At 43.7% G+C, this 17,928-nt stretch overlaps 1 protein-coding gene across 5 annotated transcripts in view; it reads left to right on the top strand.

Moving 5' to 3' along the window:
* ZNF462 (zinc finger protein 462) overlaps positions 1 to 17,928 on the top strand; it is an 88,083-nt gene that overhangs the window by 66,731 nt on the left and 3,424 nt on the right. For all 5 annotated transcript variants that reach the window (XM_058825775.1, XM_058825776.1, XM_058825778.1 and 2 more), the window contains 4 exons: positions 4,314 to 4,578; positions 7,090 to 7,226; positions 12,455 to 12,678; positions 15,051 to 15,183. In XM_058825775.1, coding sequence (XP_058681758.1) covers positions 4,314 to 4,578; positions 7,090 to 7,226; positions 12,455 to 12,678; positions 15,051 to 15,183 — 759 coding nt within the window. The remainder of the gene's footprint in view (positions 1 to 4,313; positions 4,579 to 7,089; positions 7,227 to 12,454; positions 12,679 to 15,050; positions 15,184 to 17,928) is intronic.

Raw genomic sequence — 17,928 nt, 5'->3', positions numbered from 1 at the left:
TTTCCAGATTTGTTGGCAGACTCATTTGTCCCAGTCTTTGGGACTGTGCTCTGGATGAAGTTTTCAGGGTGACAATATCCCTGCCCAAGCATTGTAGTGTTTTAGGCACTCTGGAAGTGCTGTGGAGGGACACAGTGAGACTTCCTTGCCTGTTCTTACCAGAATGTGATTTAGATACAGGTGTGTTGATAAATCACCACATGGGCAATCATTTCTCTTCCTTTCCTTTCCTTTCACCTTCTGGAATTTTGGGTATAAAAACGCTCTTCTCTGTTAAGGAACGATAATGCCTTTTAGATCCATAGGTGCTGGCAGGGGTTACATTATTTGTTGGTCTTGTTATTTGTCCTGTGCAGGTAATTTGTAGGTGGGTGCCATATGCAAAATGTCAAAACTTGCAGCATTTGCCACTGTTCTTGCCAATTTGAACTATAGCAATCACTGTTAATTTCTGCCTCTTGACAAAAGACACCTTGTAGGTGTCCTTCATTTTATCTCAGATCATCCTATGCTGTTATCTTGTTTTTTGGAGTTGCACAATGAAGTCCTTCCATTCATTTTGAATAAAATTAGCTTTTAAAAAGGAATCTCAGTGTTTTGGGTGTGGGCTTCTCTTGTTTGTTTGATTGTTTAAAATTAGTCAGGGCTAAGTGTTCCATTTTCTCCCCTTTCATTGCATATATGAATGTGCTTTATTTTCTTGTGCCGCCTCAAGGCTGTTTAGTGAAAAAAAAAAAAAAAAGTGCCTTTTTTCCTTAAAATGTAAATGGTACTTCCTGGTGTTTTATTTTTCTTAATTTCCCTTCCATTTGTGTTTATTCACTGCCGTTGTGTTTCACATGTACTTAATACAAATTTTCTTAGATCTTCCCTTTGCTTATTTTAAAAATTTTTTGGCTTTCTGACTTTGTAGGCTTTTAGGGCCTTTTCTGCTTTTTTCAGACCTGGATGGTTAAACCCTCTTCCTGCTCTAGGCCAAGGCTGTTAACACTTTTACCAGAGTGCTCCCAGCCCTTTGTGCTTGGGGGTGCAGGAAAAAGAAGAGGTGGAACTTGCATTGTGTAGGACCATGACTCAGTTTTTGGGTCAGTTTTGAAGGAAAAGCCCGCGCTCCTTTCCTCCTTCATTCTCCAGCCTGGCATCCCACTCTTGGGGCAACACCTCCAAAATGTGCCTGGAACATCAGCCCACCCTTCCAGCAGGAATAGAGCAAGGAAAAGTGCAGTTTTTAAAGCTCATGCTGTTGCTCTCTGACTGCAGATTTGCAATCCCTGGCCCTTCTTTAAGACACAGCTTCTGAAAAATTAAATTTAAAAAAAAAAAAACTATCCAAAAGCTCACCCCCATCCACTGTTTGTCACTTGCTGGCAATCTGCTCCGTGCTGTGTGCCAAAATGCATCTTTGGAGGCAGGCTCAGGTCAGCTGCTGTCGTTCCACTGCCTCTGCTGGTTTTGGAGTGGGCAGGATGAAGGTGGGGCTCGCTGAACCCAGTGGAAAACTTCCCGTGCTTTCAGCCAGCTTTGGGCTCTGTCCAGGGTGTTCCTGGTGGAGCTGGACTGCACCTTCATGCCAGGAGAGCTGTCTGGCAAGCTGGTTCTCAGACACCCAACAGAAGCCCTATGCACATGTGTTAATCCTGAGTGTTTTCCTTCAGGAAGTGCTAAATCTTGCACTGCAGCAAGTTTGCAGCAAGTGTAATGAAAGAATTTGGCAAGGGAAAAGGCAAGGAGTACACTAGGCCATGCATGCTACCATGGTTCAAGGGTACAACTCCCTAGAAAAACTCTTCAGATGTTTGTTTTTTTTTATTCCTGTAAATATCAGAGCTCTTTTGAGTGCAGTGGAGCAATATACTAAAAGCTTGCAAGGTGGCCAGTGTGAAAGGTAGAATATTCTTCTGGCTATTCCTGATGATAGGGAAAGCTACTTGATGAGCTTTTTTTGTTTTTGTGTGTGGGAACTGACATGAAGCTATCTACTTCTGCAGTTTTCACATACCAGATTCCACAGGGCTGTATAAATAACCCATGCAAAGTTTGAAAGCTGGAATAATAGGCACCAGATGATAGGAGGAGTAAAAACATCTGAAGTACAGTAGATCTTGCAGACAGCAGCAGAACTTCTTTCTCCTGAACAGAGCTGTGTTTAGACCTTTAGCTTTCTTAGCCATGGATATCTCTGGGGCTTTGGCCAGGAACATTGGTGATGTGGTGGAAATTTTTGATCCTTTCTTCCTGAGGAGGGGAACAAGTGAGCCACAGAGTAGACTTCAGTACCCTAGGAGTAATTTGACTTGTACATATTAAAAACAAAACAAAACAGAGAAACAAACAAAAAACCAAACAAAACAAGCAAAAAGTACAAACAAAAAAAAACAAAAAAACCCAACTATTTCCAATGCTGTTAACTTTCTTTTTAGGCTGCTTTGCCCTTGCCAGGAAATCTGTCTTAACTGTGTGTTGAGCTTTTAGAATCATTGGACCTGGTAGCCCCGAGAAGTGAGTCAGCAAATCCCCTCTGAACCCTCAAGGGTCTGTTCCAAAAAGGGGGGAGCACATAGGTGCTGCTTTTGAGAGAAAAGAGCCTTCTGCAGAGGGTTTACAGTTCCTCAGACCTGTCCTGTGCCAAAGTAAGGGATGTGGGGAGCCTGCTTCAAACAGGAGGGAAGGAAAGCCTTGACATTTAAACAGGTGGAGCTCATTGTGAGCCCTCCTGGTGAAAAAATGTGCTGTAGAAGTGGTGGAAGCAAGAGACAGTAAATGCTGCATTGTAATGCAGCCTCACTCAGCTCATGGGGCCTGGATAAGAAAAACAAAACCAAATTTCATTCATTTTACCAGAATCTTTCATGTCTCTGCCTTTATCTTAGCTATGTGCACCTGGTGGTGAAGCCAGAGGAGCCTGGAGACATTTACCTGCTGTGTCTTTTTTTTGCTTCAGGGTTTGTTTTGGAGGTTTTTTTATTGCCATTATTTGTTACTCACTTCTTTGGCATGTATAACCCCTGCCTGTGGTAGTGGGAAGTGAAAGAGCAAGCATTTTGCTCTTTTGAAGACAGGTGGAGAAGTCCCCACACTCAGTGCTGTATAGATGTGTTTGCCTTTTGTTTCCCCATACTAATTGGTTGGAATGGATGGTGTCAAGTTCCCACAAATGTGTGTCTGTTAGGGAATTCTTACATTATCTGGCCTTGGGGAATTCAGCTTTGGAGAATGAAGTGCACATCAAAGCAGGAGGTGGCTGGTACAGTTTGTGTCCTGACTTCCCTCCCACCTCCACCCCCCCTCAACCCCCCCTTGCTTTTTTCCCCCCTTCTAGAAAGCTTAGGAAAAGAGCCTTTTGTCTTCTATTCAGGAAAATTGCACTGAAATTCATCTGTGCTTTATTCATCTGCTTTGATTTGTGCCATTCATGGGCAGCTGTGGGTTATGTGGAACAAAGCAGATGAATTCCTAACCTCCACATTCAAGCAGTGTGTTGGGAAAGGTTCAACGCCACCCTTCCTCCCCCCACACTCCTTTTCTGGGCTATCCAACCAGCATATTACAGCTTTCAGTTTCAGTACTGAGACATCTCTGGACTCTGTTCATCCACATGCCATTAAAATGGTGTGGCAGAGAGTTCTGCTCACTTGTTGAAGGGATGTGTCTTTAGAGATCTTTTTTCTCAGTACAGCAAAGCTATATAGCAAAACTATATAACTATATAGTAAAACAGTGGTTTGAAAGTTTGTTTTACTGGAATTTATGATTAATTTTTTTTTCCCCCCAACGATCATTTAATATCTAACATCATCAGCATGCTTAGGGAAGAGTATCCATTTATTTTTCTTCTTTTTTTCTTCCTTTCTTCCCATACAGATAGATTATTTACATGTATCCTGTGCCAGATCTTCACCTTGTATAAACTGGCAGAAAATATTTGGGGGGATCTGGTCTGATTTATGTGCCAAACACAAAACATTTGGCAGTATGATTAACAGGCTTTACTTTAATTTTTAAAAAATTAAGTGTTTTAAAATCAGGATTCTTATTAGACCACTTTAATTTAAACGTGTCACTCCTTTCCTCCCCAAATCAGGTCTAAAAAAACATAATTTATATTGCTCACCTTATAAATTGTAGAATGCACTTTAAATTAGATTAAGAAGTGCTGCACCTCTTAATCCCTTCAGAAAGCAGGATTAGTTTCATAACCAACAGCTTGATCAACCCCCTCCAAAAGCCAGTAGGTTCTGGAGCAGGCATCATCAAACCTTTTTTTAGCTTTGTGGATCCACCTGGAATAACAGCTTCTCTGTGTTTCCCTGCAGACTCTTCATACTCAGAGCCTCCTGATGTTCAGCAGCAGTTGAACCACTACCAGTCTGCAGCTTTGGCCAGGAACAACAACAACATCAGCCCAATCCCACTTTCTGGGAGTGCTGCAGGAGTGGAAAAAGCGGAAGCCATCCTTAACTGTGAATTTTGCGAGTTCTCTTCGGGTTACATACAGAGCATCCGGCGCCACTACCGCGACAAGCACGGAGGGAAAAAGCTCTTCAAGTGCAAAGATTGTTCCTTTTATACAGGCTTTAAGTAAGTACTGTGCAAAGCAGATGAACTGAACTCGTAAAGGGGTTTTTTTTTTAGCGCTTGAAAAGACTTCTGAGGTCTTTGAGAGCTGTCTGTAGCTAGCAGGAACATGGCCACTGCTGACCAGGGAGAGGAGCATAGGAAATGTCATGCCAGATCACAGCAGCATCCATGTAATCCATTTTCTTCTCTCCTACAACAGCCGGTACCATCTGCTGCAGACAGGAGCACAGTAAGTCCTTACAGCAGGTTTCAGAATCGTAGAATTGTTCAGGGTGGAAAAGACCCTTAAGATCATCAAGTTAACCATTAACCCAGCACTGCCAATCCCAACATTAAGCCTTAGTGACACATCTGCACATCTTCTAAATCCCTCCAGGGGTGGTGACTTCTCTGGGCAGCCTGTTCCCATGCCTGACAACCCTTTCTGGGAAGAAGTTTTTCCTTACATCCAATCTAAATCTCCTCTGGTGCAGCTTGAGGCCAACAGCTTCACAACATCCCCATTGTCTGTTTGGCATGTTCCTTCTTATAAAAGTCATAAACACTCCTCTTTTCCCCAAGTTCCAGACCTATCTCTCTGTTCAGTCAGGCCAGTCTCATCTTGTGGCACATGGAGTCAATCTGCTCTTGCACCCTTGGGATTTTCTCCTTGGAGAACATCCAGTGTTCCTGGATTCCTTTATCCTGCAGGATGGGCTCCCAGGGGACTCTCTCAGCCAGGCCAAAGTCTGCCCTCTGGAAGTCCAAGGTGGCAGTTTTGCTACACTCCTCCTTACGTCTCTGAGAATCAAAAACTATCACAATTCCTTTCTCCGTAAGTGTGAAAATGTCCTCTGCAGAAATAATGTAATTTCCACATGCAAACAGCATGAAACATGGGACAATCAGGTGTCCCACAGCGACAGGGGAATTTATATCACCTTACTGAAGAAACCCTTCTGATGTAATTTTATTTTCCCCCCAATCTTTCTAGCTTAAATGATGGAAAGATGCTGTTCTCTAGCATATCTGATAGCATACAGAGACATTTCAGAAAATCCAATTATTTAAATTTAAAGGTTCAGTGCCTTGTGTGTTTGTTTGTTTGTGAGTGTGTTTTTAGCTACTCCTCTGTAAGAAAAGAGAAAAAGGCGCCTGTGCAGTTCATCATTTCCTCCTGATGTGCTGGGCCCTCAAGCATAACACCCTCAGCTGACATTTGAAGTCTTCAACTTAAGAGTGACAGTAAACAGTAGGACTGGATCAAAGGAAAGAGTTCTGTTGAAGAAAATGTTGAGCTCAAACCTGAGAGAATCCACATGGGAACAGCCTCTAGTTACATGTCTCTACCATTTGTTGCTTCATCTTTGCTCTCCCCGTGTTAAAATCTGCTGCTTATGCTTAGTATCCTGATTGCTCTCTGTCTTAAATACTACCAGAAATTTGCAGGTCCAGTCTGTGTCATGCAAATGCCATTTTCTTTCACTTTTATATTATGAAATAAGTCAGGCAGCATTTAAATACATTCATAGCAGCTTATTTTCTGTCTTAAAAAAGGGGAGGAGGAGGCAGAAAGAACCCCCAGAACCATACCAATCCCCTCTTCAAGCCACCCTAGAAACTTCAAAGTATGAGAGCAGTGACCAAAGTTGATAGAAATATACCTGCAGAATTCAGTGATTGCTGGATAGGGTTCAAAGCCACTTTTTTACTCTTGTCCAATGCATCAAGCCCCTTAGCTCTTGCAAGGTTTATCAGCTACTTTAGGAAAAAATTACCAAGTCCCCCAAGTTTAGAGACAGCTCTGATTTCAGTAGCTGGGCTTGTGGTTAGGTGGATGTACACTAAATTTCTTCAGTTGTGCATATCTCTTGCAACTTCTAAGTATGCACCAGTGAAATGCAAGCATGAAATTTTTGGCCCAGAAGTACTGTGGAGTATTCATTCATTCTTCCACACTAATAAATACAGTATTCTAAGTCTTGGGTTTTCAGATCATTACAGCTGATGCTTTGAAAGTTACACCAGTCAGTGCCAAACTCACTATGAACACAAATCCCTTTGGTACCCACAATCTGAACAGTTCAGCTGTATAGATCAAGATGGTTAAGGATGTTTTCTGCCTGAAATAAGTTTGTCCTCCCCTCTGCAAGTCCAGAACAGTTGACAGATTTTGTTCAACTTACTACAAATTTAACCTTCACCGGAGAAAGCGCACTGGATGTTTCAGCCTGAAGACAGATAATGAGCATGAAGGATGGGAATTCTTTTGCTATCTTAACTATAACAGTGTGACTATATGGAGCAGCCCATGCAGCAGAATATCTTGTCACAAGTGTTTGTTGCTTTGAGGGTAGGAGCCTGCGGATTCCTCCGCTCACGTGTCGCTCACGTGAGCAGCCCCTCTGCAGGGCCGCGCCGACAGGGCTGAGTGGCATCTGCACCTTTTTACACCACACATTCCTGACAGAGCTGTGGCACCTCGCTGCTCCCCTCCTGACTGCTGCCATTGTCTCCCCTCCTCTCTCACAGATCTGCTTTTACTATGCACGTGGAGGCCGGGCATTCGGCAGTCCCCGAGGAAGGACCCAAAGACCTTCGCTGCCCTCTTTGTCTCTACCACACCAAATACAAACGCAACATGATTGACCACATAGTTCTGCACAGAGGTAACAGCGTCCGTGTCCGTGTCTGTGTCCACTGAGGGGCATGCTGGACAGTGCCTTGGTCTGCTTCCATTAAATATGTCAGACTGGTTGCATTAATTTTTTCCTCTCTCTCTGTGCATGAGGACAGATATGTTGAAGGAGTCACTAGCCCTTGGTAATCCTTTTGTTTCATTTCTGTAGGGTGCATCTGATTTATTTCCAGTAAAATGTGAGGTTTGCCAGTGATGAAACAGGGCAGATTTGGGATAGCTTTTAAGCTTTCCCTCAGGAGAGGTGAGCAGCCATCAAACATCTGCTTAGCAAGAGTTGCCCTAATTTGCAGCTCTGATCTAGGCCAGAGTTGTGCCCTGCCCTTGTCCTTTTTATCTTAAAGGCCTTGCTATCATAAACTCACCCAAAAGGTTTATCAGCTAACCGTAGAGGCCTCAAAATATCCCTTGATAAATTCCTTGGGTATTTTATCCTCGGTGTTCTTAGGAACAAAATAATTACCTCAGTTTTTGCTTTACTCTGAGACTCCTTTTCTGTTTACACCTCTCCATTTTTAATTTTTTTTTTTTTTTTTTTTTAAAAGCCTGCTAAAAGTGGGATTAAGGATTTCTATATTCTATTAACTGTGGGCATGCTAGCTCAGAAGAGACAGCAGTTTGGGCTCTCTGGGCTGGGATTCCTGCCCACAGCTATCACACTTGATGCTTGTGGATGGTCTGTTGGCTGCCGAAATCCAAACCCATGTGTTGGGATGGCACTCTGCCTGCCTGCAGGTTGGGCAGAGTTTCACAGTGGGGTGCTGGTGGTGAGCAAACACAGGTTTTGCATGCCATCTTTTTCCTGGAGGAGATTCTGGTGTGACAAGCGCTGTCGTAATTCCGTGTAGCATACCACTTCTCAGCGTTGGTAGCTCAAAGTCCTTCTTGTACCAGCGCAGTGAGCTTGGCAGAGTTCAGATTTCTCTCTGCTGGCAGGGCTGCTCCGAGGGAACATCTGGGGACATTACCTGTCAGTGATTCAGAAAGCACATCACAGAGCTGCCATATTTGGTTGCAAGGCTTTGGCCGATGCTTTGGCTTTTATTTCCTGTCTTTGAAGGGCTTGCCTTGTCAGATTTTGCCCAGTTTGCTCCATTTTGTGGCCGTGGCAGGGTTCCAGCAGACCATGCCAGACCTTTAAAACAGGGGGAATTGGATGGGTTTAGGGTATTTTCCATCATGGGAATGTTGCAGAAGAGCGCTTCATGAGCTCAAGCAGCTCTACTGCTTTTGCAGAGCTGTTTCTGACCAGTTGAAAGGAGGTTGTCACCTCCTGGGTGAGTGAAGCTGTGGATCTTAAGTTTTAATGCAAATGGAATTAAGAGTCCCAGAGGCCACAAAAGGGTTTTCTTTGACATCACATGTCCAGGGTTCTTATTTAGAGTAATTTCTGGTGCATATATCCAGCTAAAAAACAGCCCTCTGCTGTTGTGTTTGTGTGGCAGCTGAAGCAGATGATTTTGACAAGATTTAACATGCACTGGAAGAGAGACTGAGGGGTAGTCAATGTAGTCTGAGATAGCCTTCCTGTTTTATGGCCATTACATTGGCAAAGCAAGGGCATAACCCTGAGCTGCAGCCCAAGAAAATTAGTTTTGAGGTAGATGGAGTTGTGCAGTATGTAAAATCAGGAGTGAAGGACTTGATCCATTCGTAGTTAATGCTCCCTTTGTGCAAAAGGCATGTTTACAGATGTATGATTCTTGCATTACTTCCGAGTTGCTGCACCCCCTAATCCTTGGTGAAACAGCATGTGCTCAAAATGGAGAATATATTTGCCTCCTAATGAGTGGCTGCAGAGGCTGAATTTCACAGGGTTAAAGCAGTATCAGCTAAAAGCCTGAATGCCTAGTGAGAGGGGGGAAAAAAAAATAAGGCAAGGAATATGCTTTCCTTGAAGAAGAAGAGGTTCCAAGAGCTTATCTCAGGTACCACCTGCCCCTGAGCAGTGTCAGGACACTAAAGCCTCCCGTCTGTGGGTACAGATGAAGCACAGAGTCATTACAGGTGTCTTGTCCCAGAGGGCTGACACAGCCAAAGGCTGCTGCAGGTCAGTGAGGAGAAGTTTGGTTCTCTAGTTCTTCCTGGTCTTTATGGCAGGCAAGAGAAGACAGAGAATTCCTGATCTAGCAGCATGTTACACTTTAATTTGTGCTGGACAATATAATTAGTGTGTCACAGGTTGGAAAAGAGCTCTGAAACCATCTAATCCAACCAATCCCCACCTTTCCCCAGCCCAGGGCACCAGGTGTCACTTCCAAGTGTTGCTTGGACACCTCCAGAGATGGGGACTCCAAACCTCCCTGGGCAGCCCCTTCCAATGCCTGACCACCTTTTTTTCCTGATATTATCTGTTCCAGTAGCATTCCCCTCATGCATTTTGAGGTATATTGGTGTTTTTCCAGGGCTGAATGCAACTTTCCAAGTTCACTGTTGGCTGTACTTTTAAATCCTTGGGCATTTTTCTTCCTTATCCTTCTTTTGGAGAACTAGTGATTTTCTTCTTCCATATCAGAGAATAACACCCATATGTTTTTTGAATAGCAACCTTTAAGATAAATTTTCAAATTTACCTACCTCCCCAAAGGCTTCCTTGCTACAGATCCTGATTCTTTGCACATGCTTTTTTTTCTGGCATTTTCCATTGTACATACTACTTCACTGATACGTGCAGAACCCTTGTGCAGTGCTTACTTTTGACTATCAGAATGGAAATGCTTCTTGGTCTGTGAGTGTAGTTTGGATTTCCAGGCAAAAATGTGTATTTTCAAAACCCAAGACAGCCAAATAATTGGTCTGTGAATAAGACTGGGTTGGGTTTTTTTGTTTACTTTTGATGGAAGGGAATAATTTATATATGCTTTGGTGTGTTGCTGAGTAGATGTTTCTCCTTACAGGGAAAAAGGAGTAAGAGAGTCCTGAACTCTCTTGTGCCTTGAGCAAAAAATGTATATCTGCTTTGGGTTACAGTACTGCTCACAGCTAGTCATTAATGTCCCTGCACTTAATTCCTTAATTTTTTCAGGGACAGTTCCAGACAATTGGCCTGGATTTTAGTCTGATGGAAGGGTTTGATTTCTTAAACCAAGATGATGCTTTTGTTAGGTGTTTATTTTGTTGTTAATTTTTTTAATTGCACCTCTCACAGAATTGTTCCACAAGTCAGGGCATCTTTTTGTGAGGTGTCTACAGTAGTCTTTGAGTAGACACTGATGAACTTTGAAGAAGTCTCACAGGAGTAAAGAAGCTACCTCTTAAATTTTTGTACGGGGCTGTATGGTTTGCTGTAATTTTGTTGGTTGTCCAGACATGATAAGTGCATTCTAAATGAGTAATTAAATAAACAGGGCTTTGCAGGGGCAAGCTGGAGGTGAGAGCATCACCTTAAGAAATGTAACGTTCCAGATCCATGTAGCCCTGCAAGTTCCAAAATCACAGCTTGGAGGAAGCTCACTCACATGAATACGATAATGCAAAAGTTATAAATCATTCCCTGAAATTGAAATCTTTCAATCTAGAGTTGGTATTTGTGTCTGTTTCCCTCTTCTCTGTGTTGCCTTTGATTTGGGCAGTCTGTGTGTGTGTGGTTGTGAGGTAATAGGTTTTGTTAATGTGAATAAGAGAATGCTGCTTTACCTCAGACTGGTTGATTTGAAGTTTTATACCATCACAAGTTTTAGCTTTTTTAATCTGTGCCAGGTGTTAGAGGAAAAGTGAATGTTAAAATATTTTAATTAGTATTTTTGGTTTTGAAAACTTCACTTGGCTTTTGCACTTCTGAAACTGGCTGTGTCACTTATTTCTGAGAATCCAAAAGCACACAGCTGCAACAACCTTGTAAAAAGTTTTTCTAGTGATCTCAACACCAAAGTTTTAAATTCTGCTGTGTCTTAAACCCTATTCTCTCCTCCCCTGTTTCCACCCTGAATGGCCACTGTTTGGTTTCTTCATAGTTAGAGAAGCTGTTGTTGGTGTGGAAAAGAATCAGAAGTCTTCGGGTGTTTGTTTTCTTGGTTCTTTTTTGGTTTTGTTGTTTTTGTGTTGTTTTTGTTTTTTATTAGGGCTTAGCTTTGGGGAAAACTTCAAAAAGAGCAAGTTATGAGATGATAAGTTTTGTGCTCAGGGAGAAGCTGGGCAGGATGGAATATTTTGTTGAGCTGTAGAGAAAAGTCTCGCTGTAAAGGGAATGTGTGTTTCTGTAGTTGTCTTTGGATGTAATTTTACCCTCCTCACCAGAAGAAAGGGCCCGTTGGCTCCGATCCATGTGTGCACTGCCACGTCTCACATTCCTTCAGCCTTCATGTCTACCATAAGAGATTCAGGCCTCTTTTTTTCACTCCTGTCCTTGGGGATGAGCCTGGATGAGGAGGATCAAAACCCTCCTTTAGTATGCTTCTAAATGCTCCTCCATAAGGAGGAACAGTGCTAAGTTTCAAGTGTTCTAGCTCAAAATGCCGGTTTGGGTAACAAAAGCCTTAATGAGGATCTGCTGGTGACCCTCAGCTAAATGGTCAGATTTGGGGTTTCTCTTGTGTGCTCAGCGTGGAGGGAACCACAGCAGATGAATGTTGAGGCACATCAGATTCTGGCTGTGTCAAATGACCAAAATTAATTGCTGTTCTGTTAAACATCACTGCTTTGTTAGAGGGAGTGCAGAGTTTAAAAACTCAGCAAGAGCATTTTCCGTACATCATGCCTGCAGAGTTTGGGCTTTCTGAAAGCTCTGGGTGTGTTGGGAAGTTTCTGCTGCTGGCTGGACTTGCACAACCTTTTTTTGCAGGGAGAGGTGTTGCCTTGCTCACCTTCTCAGTCCCCAGAGGGCAGGTTTGGGTGAGATGCTGAGGACACCAGCTCCAATTCATGCAGAGCCAGCAGCAGCGTGTGATGCTTTGGGATGCACACCCTGCAGCTTCCCTGTTTATTACTTTTCTAGAAGCAGTTCCCAGCTGCTGTCAAGTACTGAACAAAACCACACTTTTGGTCTTGGCTGATTTATGGCTGGTTTTGTGTTCCTGGGCTCTGCTCCTCTGACTCATAGATGGAGTCTCGCTTGGCCCAGAACCTTCCATTCCCATCCCCTTCACCCAGTCGCAGAGGACACCTGCATTTGCAGCTTGTGGAGATTAACCCTGCCCTGGCAGGAGGGATCTGGGAAACTCTTCCTGGTGTTACTGAGTGGATGTTGTGCTGTCCCCACAGAGGAGAGGGTCGTTCCCATTGAAGTCTGCCGTTCCAAGCTGTCCAAGTACCTGCAGGGAGTCGTGTTCCGCTGTGACAAGTGTACCTTTACCTGCTCCAGTGACGAGAGCTTGCAGCAGCACATAGAGAAGCACAATGAACTGAAACCTTACAAATGCCAACTCTGCTACTATGAGACCAAACACACAGAGGAGCTGGATGCTCACCTTCGAGATGAGCACAAGGTACGACCCAGTTAGTTTTAATTTGTGGCAATGTAGCCTTCGAAAATACTGAATTGGTTCATTTGCATGTCTGACCAAGCCAACTTGACATGGGTTATTTTTTCCTCTCCCTCCCCAAACATGAGCACTAACCCCGTGTTGCACTTCCTTTTCTCATTTTTCTCTCTCTTTTTTTTTTTTTTCTTCAGAAACTGAAAAATAATCGTTTCTGAAGCTGTTTGGATTGATCAGAATTGGCAAACTGCTGCATGCAGAGTGTGATTATCTGGAAAAGGCTCTTGTGTGTGCTGGGTTTATTTAAATGGGGGTGGGGATAGGGTTGTGGAACAATACCGAGGCAGTGTGATTCAGCCCCTGTAAAAGGCAGGAGATTCCAAACACAGGATTGCTCTGGTAACTTCAGCAGAGTGACATGCCACACATATTTTAATAACAAAGAGGTCTATACATCCCCGTTTACATTTAACAAGGGAAAGATAAACAACAAGTCTAACCAGGTCCTCAGTTGAGACTACTTTGGAGTTTCTGTGGATTACCTGAGTGCATACCAGCTCCAGTCTTTGAGAAGTCATTAAAGGCTTTCCACTGACTGTTAGCTTTGAATTTCTGTAGCTGTGAAACCCTTTAAGTTCTAGAACTGAGATGTGTTTTGGAATATTTCCTAGAGTGCTTCCTTGGCAGGTTTCCAGAGGAGGCAGCTATATGCCTTCACCTGTTGGAGCTTAGCCTCACTAAAAGCTTCATTGACTGAATGTCTTTTCCTTAAAGCCAAATATATATGGACGGTATTAGCAACAGAAGTCCCTGAAAAAAAACCAAAACCAAAACAACGCAGCATTTTCTTGCTCAAAAAATATTTGGGCTATCTTATAAAACCAAACTTTGTTAGTCTGTGTTGGCATGCTAGACTCTTCTGCCATCTTTATTACTTCTGGAGAGTCTTCTGCAATTCAAATGGTACAGAAGGAGTCCCACAACTCCTGGTCATCACAGCAAGGTGCCTGGTGTATCCAGGAGGAGCTATTGCTTGGGTTTTCTTCAGTGCATCAGGCTGGGAAGATCATTCCCTTAGCTTAGCTCTCCCTTCTGATCTGGATCTGCAGTGGTGGTGCTGGTAGTTTAAGGTATTGTTTCCCTTTTTTTTTTTTTTGTGGGTAAATCACACCTCTCCAATTTGTGTCTTAAGTTCTGGCCTCAGATACTACCCAGTTTGTATACTGCACCTTGAAAAGAGTTCCTTTACATGAGCTGAGTTGAATCAAGTGCCTTGCATGTGGTCTTGTTTGTTTAAACCTCTGTGGGTGATGTGTTAAGTTAGAGAACCTCATCACAGCTGTCTGTAAGCCGGTGCTGGAGTCTTCACACCTCTGTATTGCTGTTTAGATGTATCTTACGGCCTGCTTCCCATCCTCCTTGGGATCATTCACATTTCCTTTCCCACAGAGGGGTAAAAAGCAGTCAGTGGGTGTTGATATTTCATTCAGCCTCTTGCAGGACGCGTTGTACTGCACTCGCTGCTCCGTCTCCATCCCCTCTGCCTGTGTGGCTCGGTGCCTGTGCTCCTGGAGGGCTGTCTCTCTGCATGAAAGATGAATCCAAAACCCTTCCCAGCAGTGATCAATGAGCTCAGAGGGCGCTTGTCATCCAGCTAGTATTAGCCTTGGTGTCCTGGTCACGCTCCACGCTCTCTGCCTCCACTGTAAATCTGGGCTGCTGCTCTGCTGTTCCTGTTGGATGTGGTGCAGTTCCTGACTTCTGTGCCCGGAGCTGCTCCTTTCATACTGCTGCTGTGAGCTGTTAAGTAGCTGGTGCATTTCACCCCAGGGTTAGCTGAATTTGACTGCTGGGTGAAGTGTTCCCATTATAGTCTGTGTATCAGTTTGCAAAGCACTTTGCAGCCTGGCGTAATGAAAATTAATCTGTTATTAATGAGCAAGAGTGTATGTGCCACACAGCAGCCATGTGCTTAGTGGAAAAAAGAACCATCCTTTCATGAATAAAGCTGAATGAACCCGTCACAGAGAGTTTCCCTTCAGCGTGGATGTGTGGTAGCAGTGTTTGATCACAGCGGTTGAATAATGCCACAAAAATGAGGATACGACTTGATGTTTTACATCTTGGATGAAGAAATGAAGGGGGTTTGCTGAATCTCATTAATTTCCAAAACACAGGAATGAGAAATGCAGGGTAAACAGCAATGGAGGAATCACTGCCACTGGAAGCAAATGGATACTAATTTGATTTTGGGGACCTCATGTCACCTCGAGCTGAACAGCCTTTTGGGGTGTACTCAGTTTTGTTTTGCATTTGTGGCCATTTTTCTGTTTGGTTGGTCCTTGTGCTGAGTGCTAACAGAATTGTTTCTTTCAAAGGTGAGTCGTAATTTTGAGCTGGTTGGACGGGTTAACTTGGACCAGTTGGAACAAATGAAAGGGAAAACAGAGAGCTCTAGCAGTGATGAAGAAGAAAAAGAAGAAGAGCTAAGCCCCAAAGCTCAAGAGAGAGGTCAGTGCAGCTCTCTGATGTGTTGGGGGGTTTTTTGGTGTGTTTTTTTGGGCACTGTGACCTGCCTCACCATCCAGCCATGCCACGTCAGCTGTTGAGTGGACAGCACATATTCTGCAGGAACAGGAGCAGTAACAGAATGTGGCTCTCCTGAAGACACAGCTCCTCTGGGAATATTGTGTTTCTAATCCTTCTTACAAGTTTTTTGTCTGTTCAGAGACAATACATGCTATGAGGAAGCACAGATAGCATCTGTGACTAATCTCCCTGTTCAGATAGCATCTACAGGGGCTTGGAAAACTATGTAAGTCTATTTTAGTGGCCTGTCAGATTTTCTGTTTTGGTAACCAGTTTCCAGCTTTCATTTGGCACAGTCCAGGTGAGGGATGAAGGCTGCTTTATGGGCTGTTACTTATCTCTCTGCCCAGCACCCTTTGTCAGACAGTCCTGATTGCAGTTGCTGCAGTTGGCAGCTCCAGAGGCAGGGTATATCCATGACGACCTGTCTGTACCATTTTATATTTAAATATGCTATAAATATGCCTAGATTTGTACCTAAGAATAATCCCACCAACTTCAACAAGGCTAGGCCATTTACTTTTGGTTTGGTTGAATTTAGATCAGCAGAGAAAAAGCAAGTTCTCTGTTAATTAAATGAAAGATTTCCTTTCCAAGGACTTCTCCCATGAAAGGCAAGTTATTCCAGTGTCTGGTGTAACTGTGTTTTGTCTGGTGCAACAATGCAACAATTCTTTTATCTCTTTAGTGCCTTCATGGTTTGAACAACAGGCTACCCAATTCTTGATACTGACAACTCCACTTAGCCAGGTCCTGTGCACTTCAGCTAAAGGTACACCACCACGTTTGGTGAACGTTTTCCTCCTGGTTTTTCAGCTTTCAAACTCACTCAAGAGCTTTTCACAAAAAAAAAAAAAAAAAAAAAAAAAATGTCTCCGTACATGTTTTCAGGCATTGAAAAATTCCCATTTCTGGATTCACAGGTAGTTTACAGAACTAGGGGAGTTCAGATCATGCTTCCTAGATTTTAATAGCAAGACCCCAGCATCCTGGGCTTTATTTTGTGTCCCTGCAGCGTGAATTCAGTTTGTGCTTATCAGCAGCGCTTCAAGAGCTGTTAGTGATGGCTTTTAACTTAAATGAGAATGCAAGCCAATTGGGTAGGAAACCAATTATGTTTTAATGAGAAATATCCTGCACAAGGTCTTAGGCAAGAGCAGAAGAATCAGAGGAGGGATGTCAGTTCCACATGGGTTTCAGAGTTCGGCGTTTCTCAGGGGCGGCTCCGACCCTCTCGGCCTCGTGGCTGGAGCAATAATTGTGTCATGATTTGACTAAAAGCACCAGCTCACCTCAGCTGCAGATGCAGCAGGCTGATTAATGTTGTGTGTAGACCCACAGCTAGCGGGGGTGAGGAGTCAAGCTGTCCTTGGGAGGATTACCTTCGCATTACACACAGGCACAGGTGCTGAGGTGACCTTGGGGGCTGTGGTGCCCGGGCCAAGGAGAAGAAAGTGCTCTCTGCCAAGCCCCACAAATCCCTGCAAATGTGCCACGGGCAAGGGGGGCAGCCCAAGGTGAAGTTCATTGTTTAAATTTGCTTTAGGTTACACCCTGGAAGTATGAAAACACTGCCTTCCATGCTGGAAGTTTTACATGTGCAAGAGTTAATAGATGTGTTATCCTCACGTTTCAGAGTTAAGCAAGGCAGCATCTTGATGATTCTGTACTTTTTTTTTTTTTTTTTTTTTTTTGTCACCTCTGTTTTCTTTCATCTGTGACTGGCTAAAACGATTTCTGCATGGTTGTTTGGATGACCAGCCTAAAAAAGTCAGGCATATTTCCATGTTTGCTTTGCAGCATTTCTTTCTTCTCTGGCCTGTAGAGTTGATGTTTCACCATTGTTGGGTTTTTTTCTCCTTTTCAATCTCTTAAGCATTTGTAATAGGTTATGGTAAAATAGGTAGAAAAATGCAGAAAACAGTTATGACTACTACAACAAGGATATTAGAAAATTGTTGTATCGATTGTGCTTTTCCTAGACAAATAGTGTGAGTTACCACTCTTAAGGTGCAAAATTCTTTGGAAAATGTCCCAGTGAGACAGGGACTGAAGGTTGCTAAGTTGCATGCTGTCATCTCCCTAGGCATTTTCAGAAGGTCCTTCTTACACAGCAATGGTTTGCCCTGACAGCAGAGAGCCAGACCCGTGGTTCCAAACAGAGCCTGTCACCGTGGCTAATGCTGTCACAGCTTTCAAGCCACATCAAACTCTGCAATCCTGGGTGCTGCTGGGGTGCATCTGACAATTCCAGCTTTTCTGGTGTTAGCAGGAAGTGGGGTTTGCTCAGAGTTCCTCTGTGTGCTCCAAGTATCTGTCTGAGGTCTGTGATTTGGGGAGAATCAGGATTTATTCCCTAGATTCACCACTTGGATGTGAGCTGCTCTGTGCACTACTGTAGATGTAAATAAGAGCTTGTGGCTTCTTCAAGTGGGCTCTTGGACCTGACAAAGGCCACTGTCCATGTGGACAGGCAGAGCTGGGCAGGAGAGCTGCACTGCACTCTTGGATGGCAAAGGAAAGGAGTCATTTGCTTGTGGTAAAGGATATAGTATAAAAGGAGATGTGTGGGGAAAAACAAAGTGTCTGGTGTAGACCATGCCAAGACCAGCTCACCCAGGTAGAGCTGTGTCTCAGAGAGGCTGTTACTGATCTTTATGTCTTGGT

The sequence above is a fragment of the Poecile atricapillus genome, chromosome Z, assembly GCF_030490865.1.
Source record: "Poecile atricapillus isolate bPoeAtr1 chromosome Z, bPoeAtr1.hap1, whole genome shotgun sequence".
Taxonomy (NCBI): domain Eukaryota; kingdom Metazoa; phylum Chordata; class Aves; order Passeriformes; family Paridae; genus Poecile; species Poecile atricapillus.
Note: the sequence above shows the minus strand (reverse complement) of the source record. Positions and strands in the feature narration are given on the sequence as shown.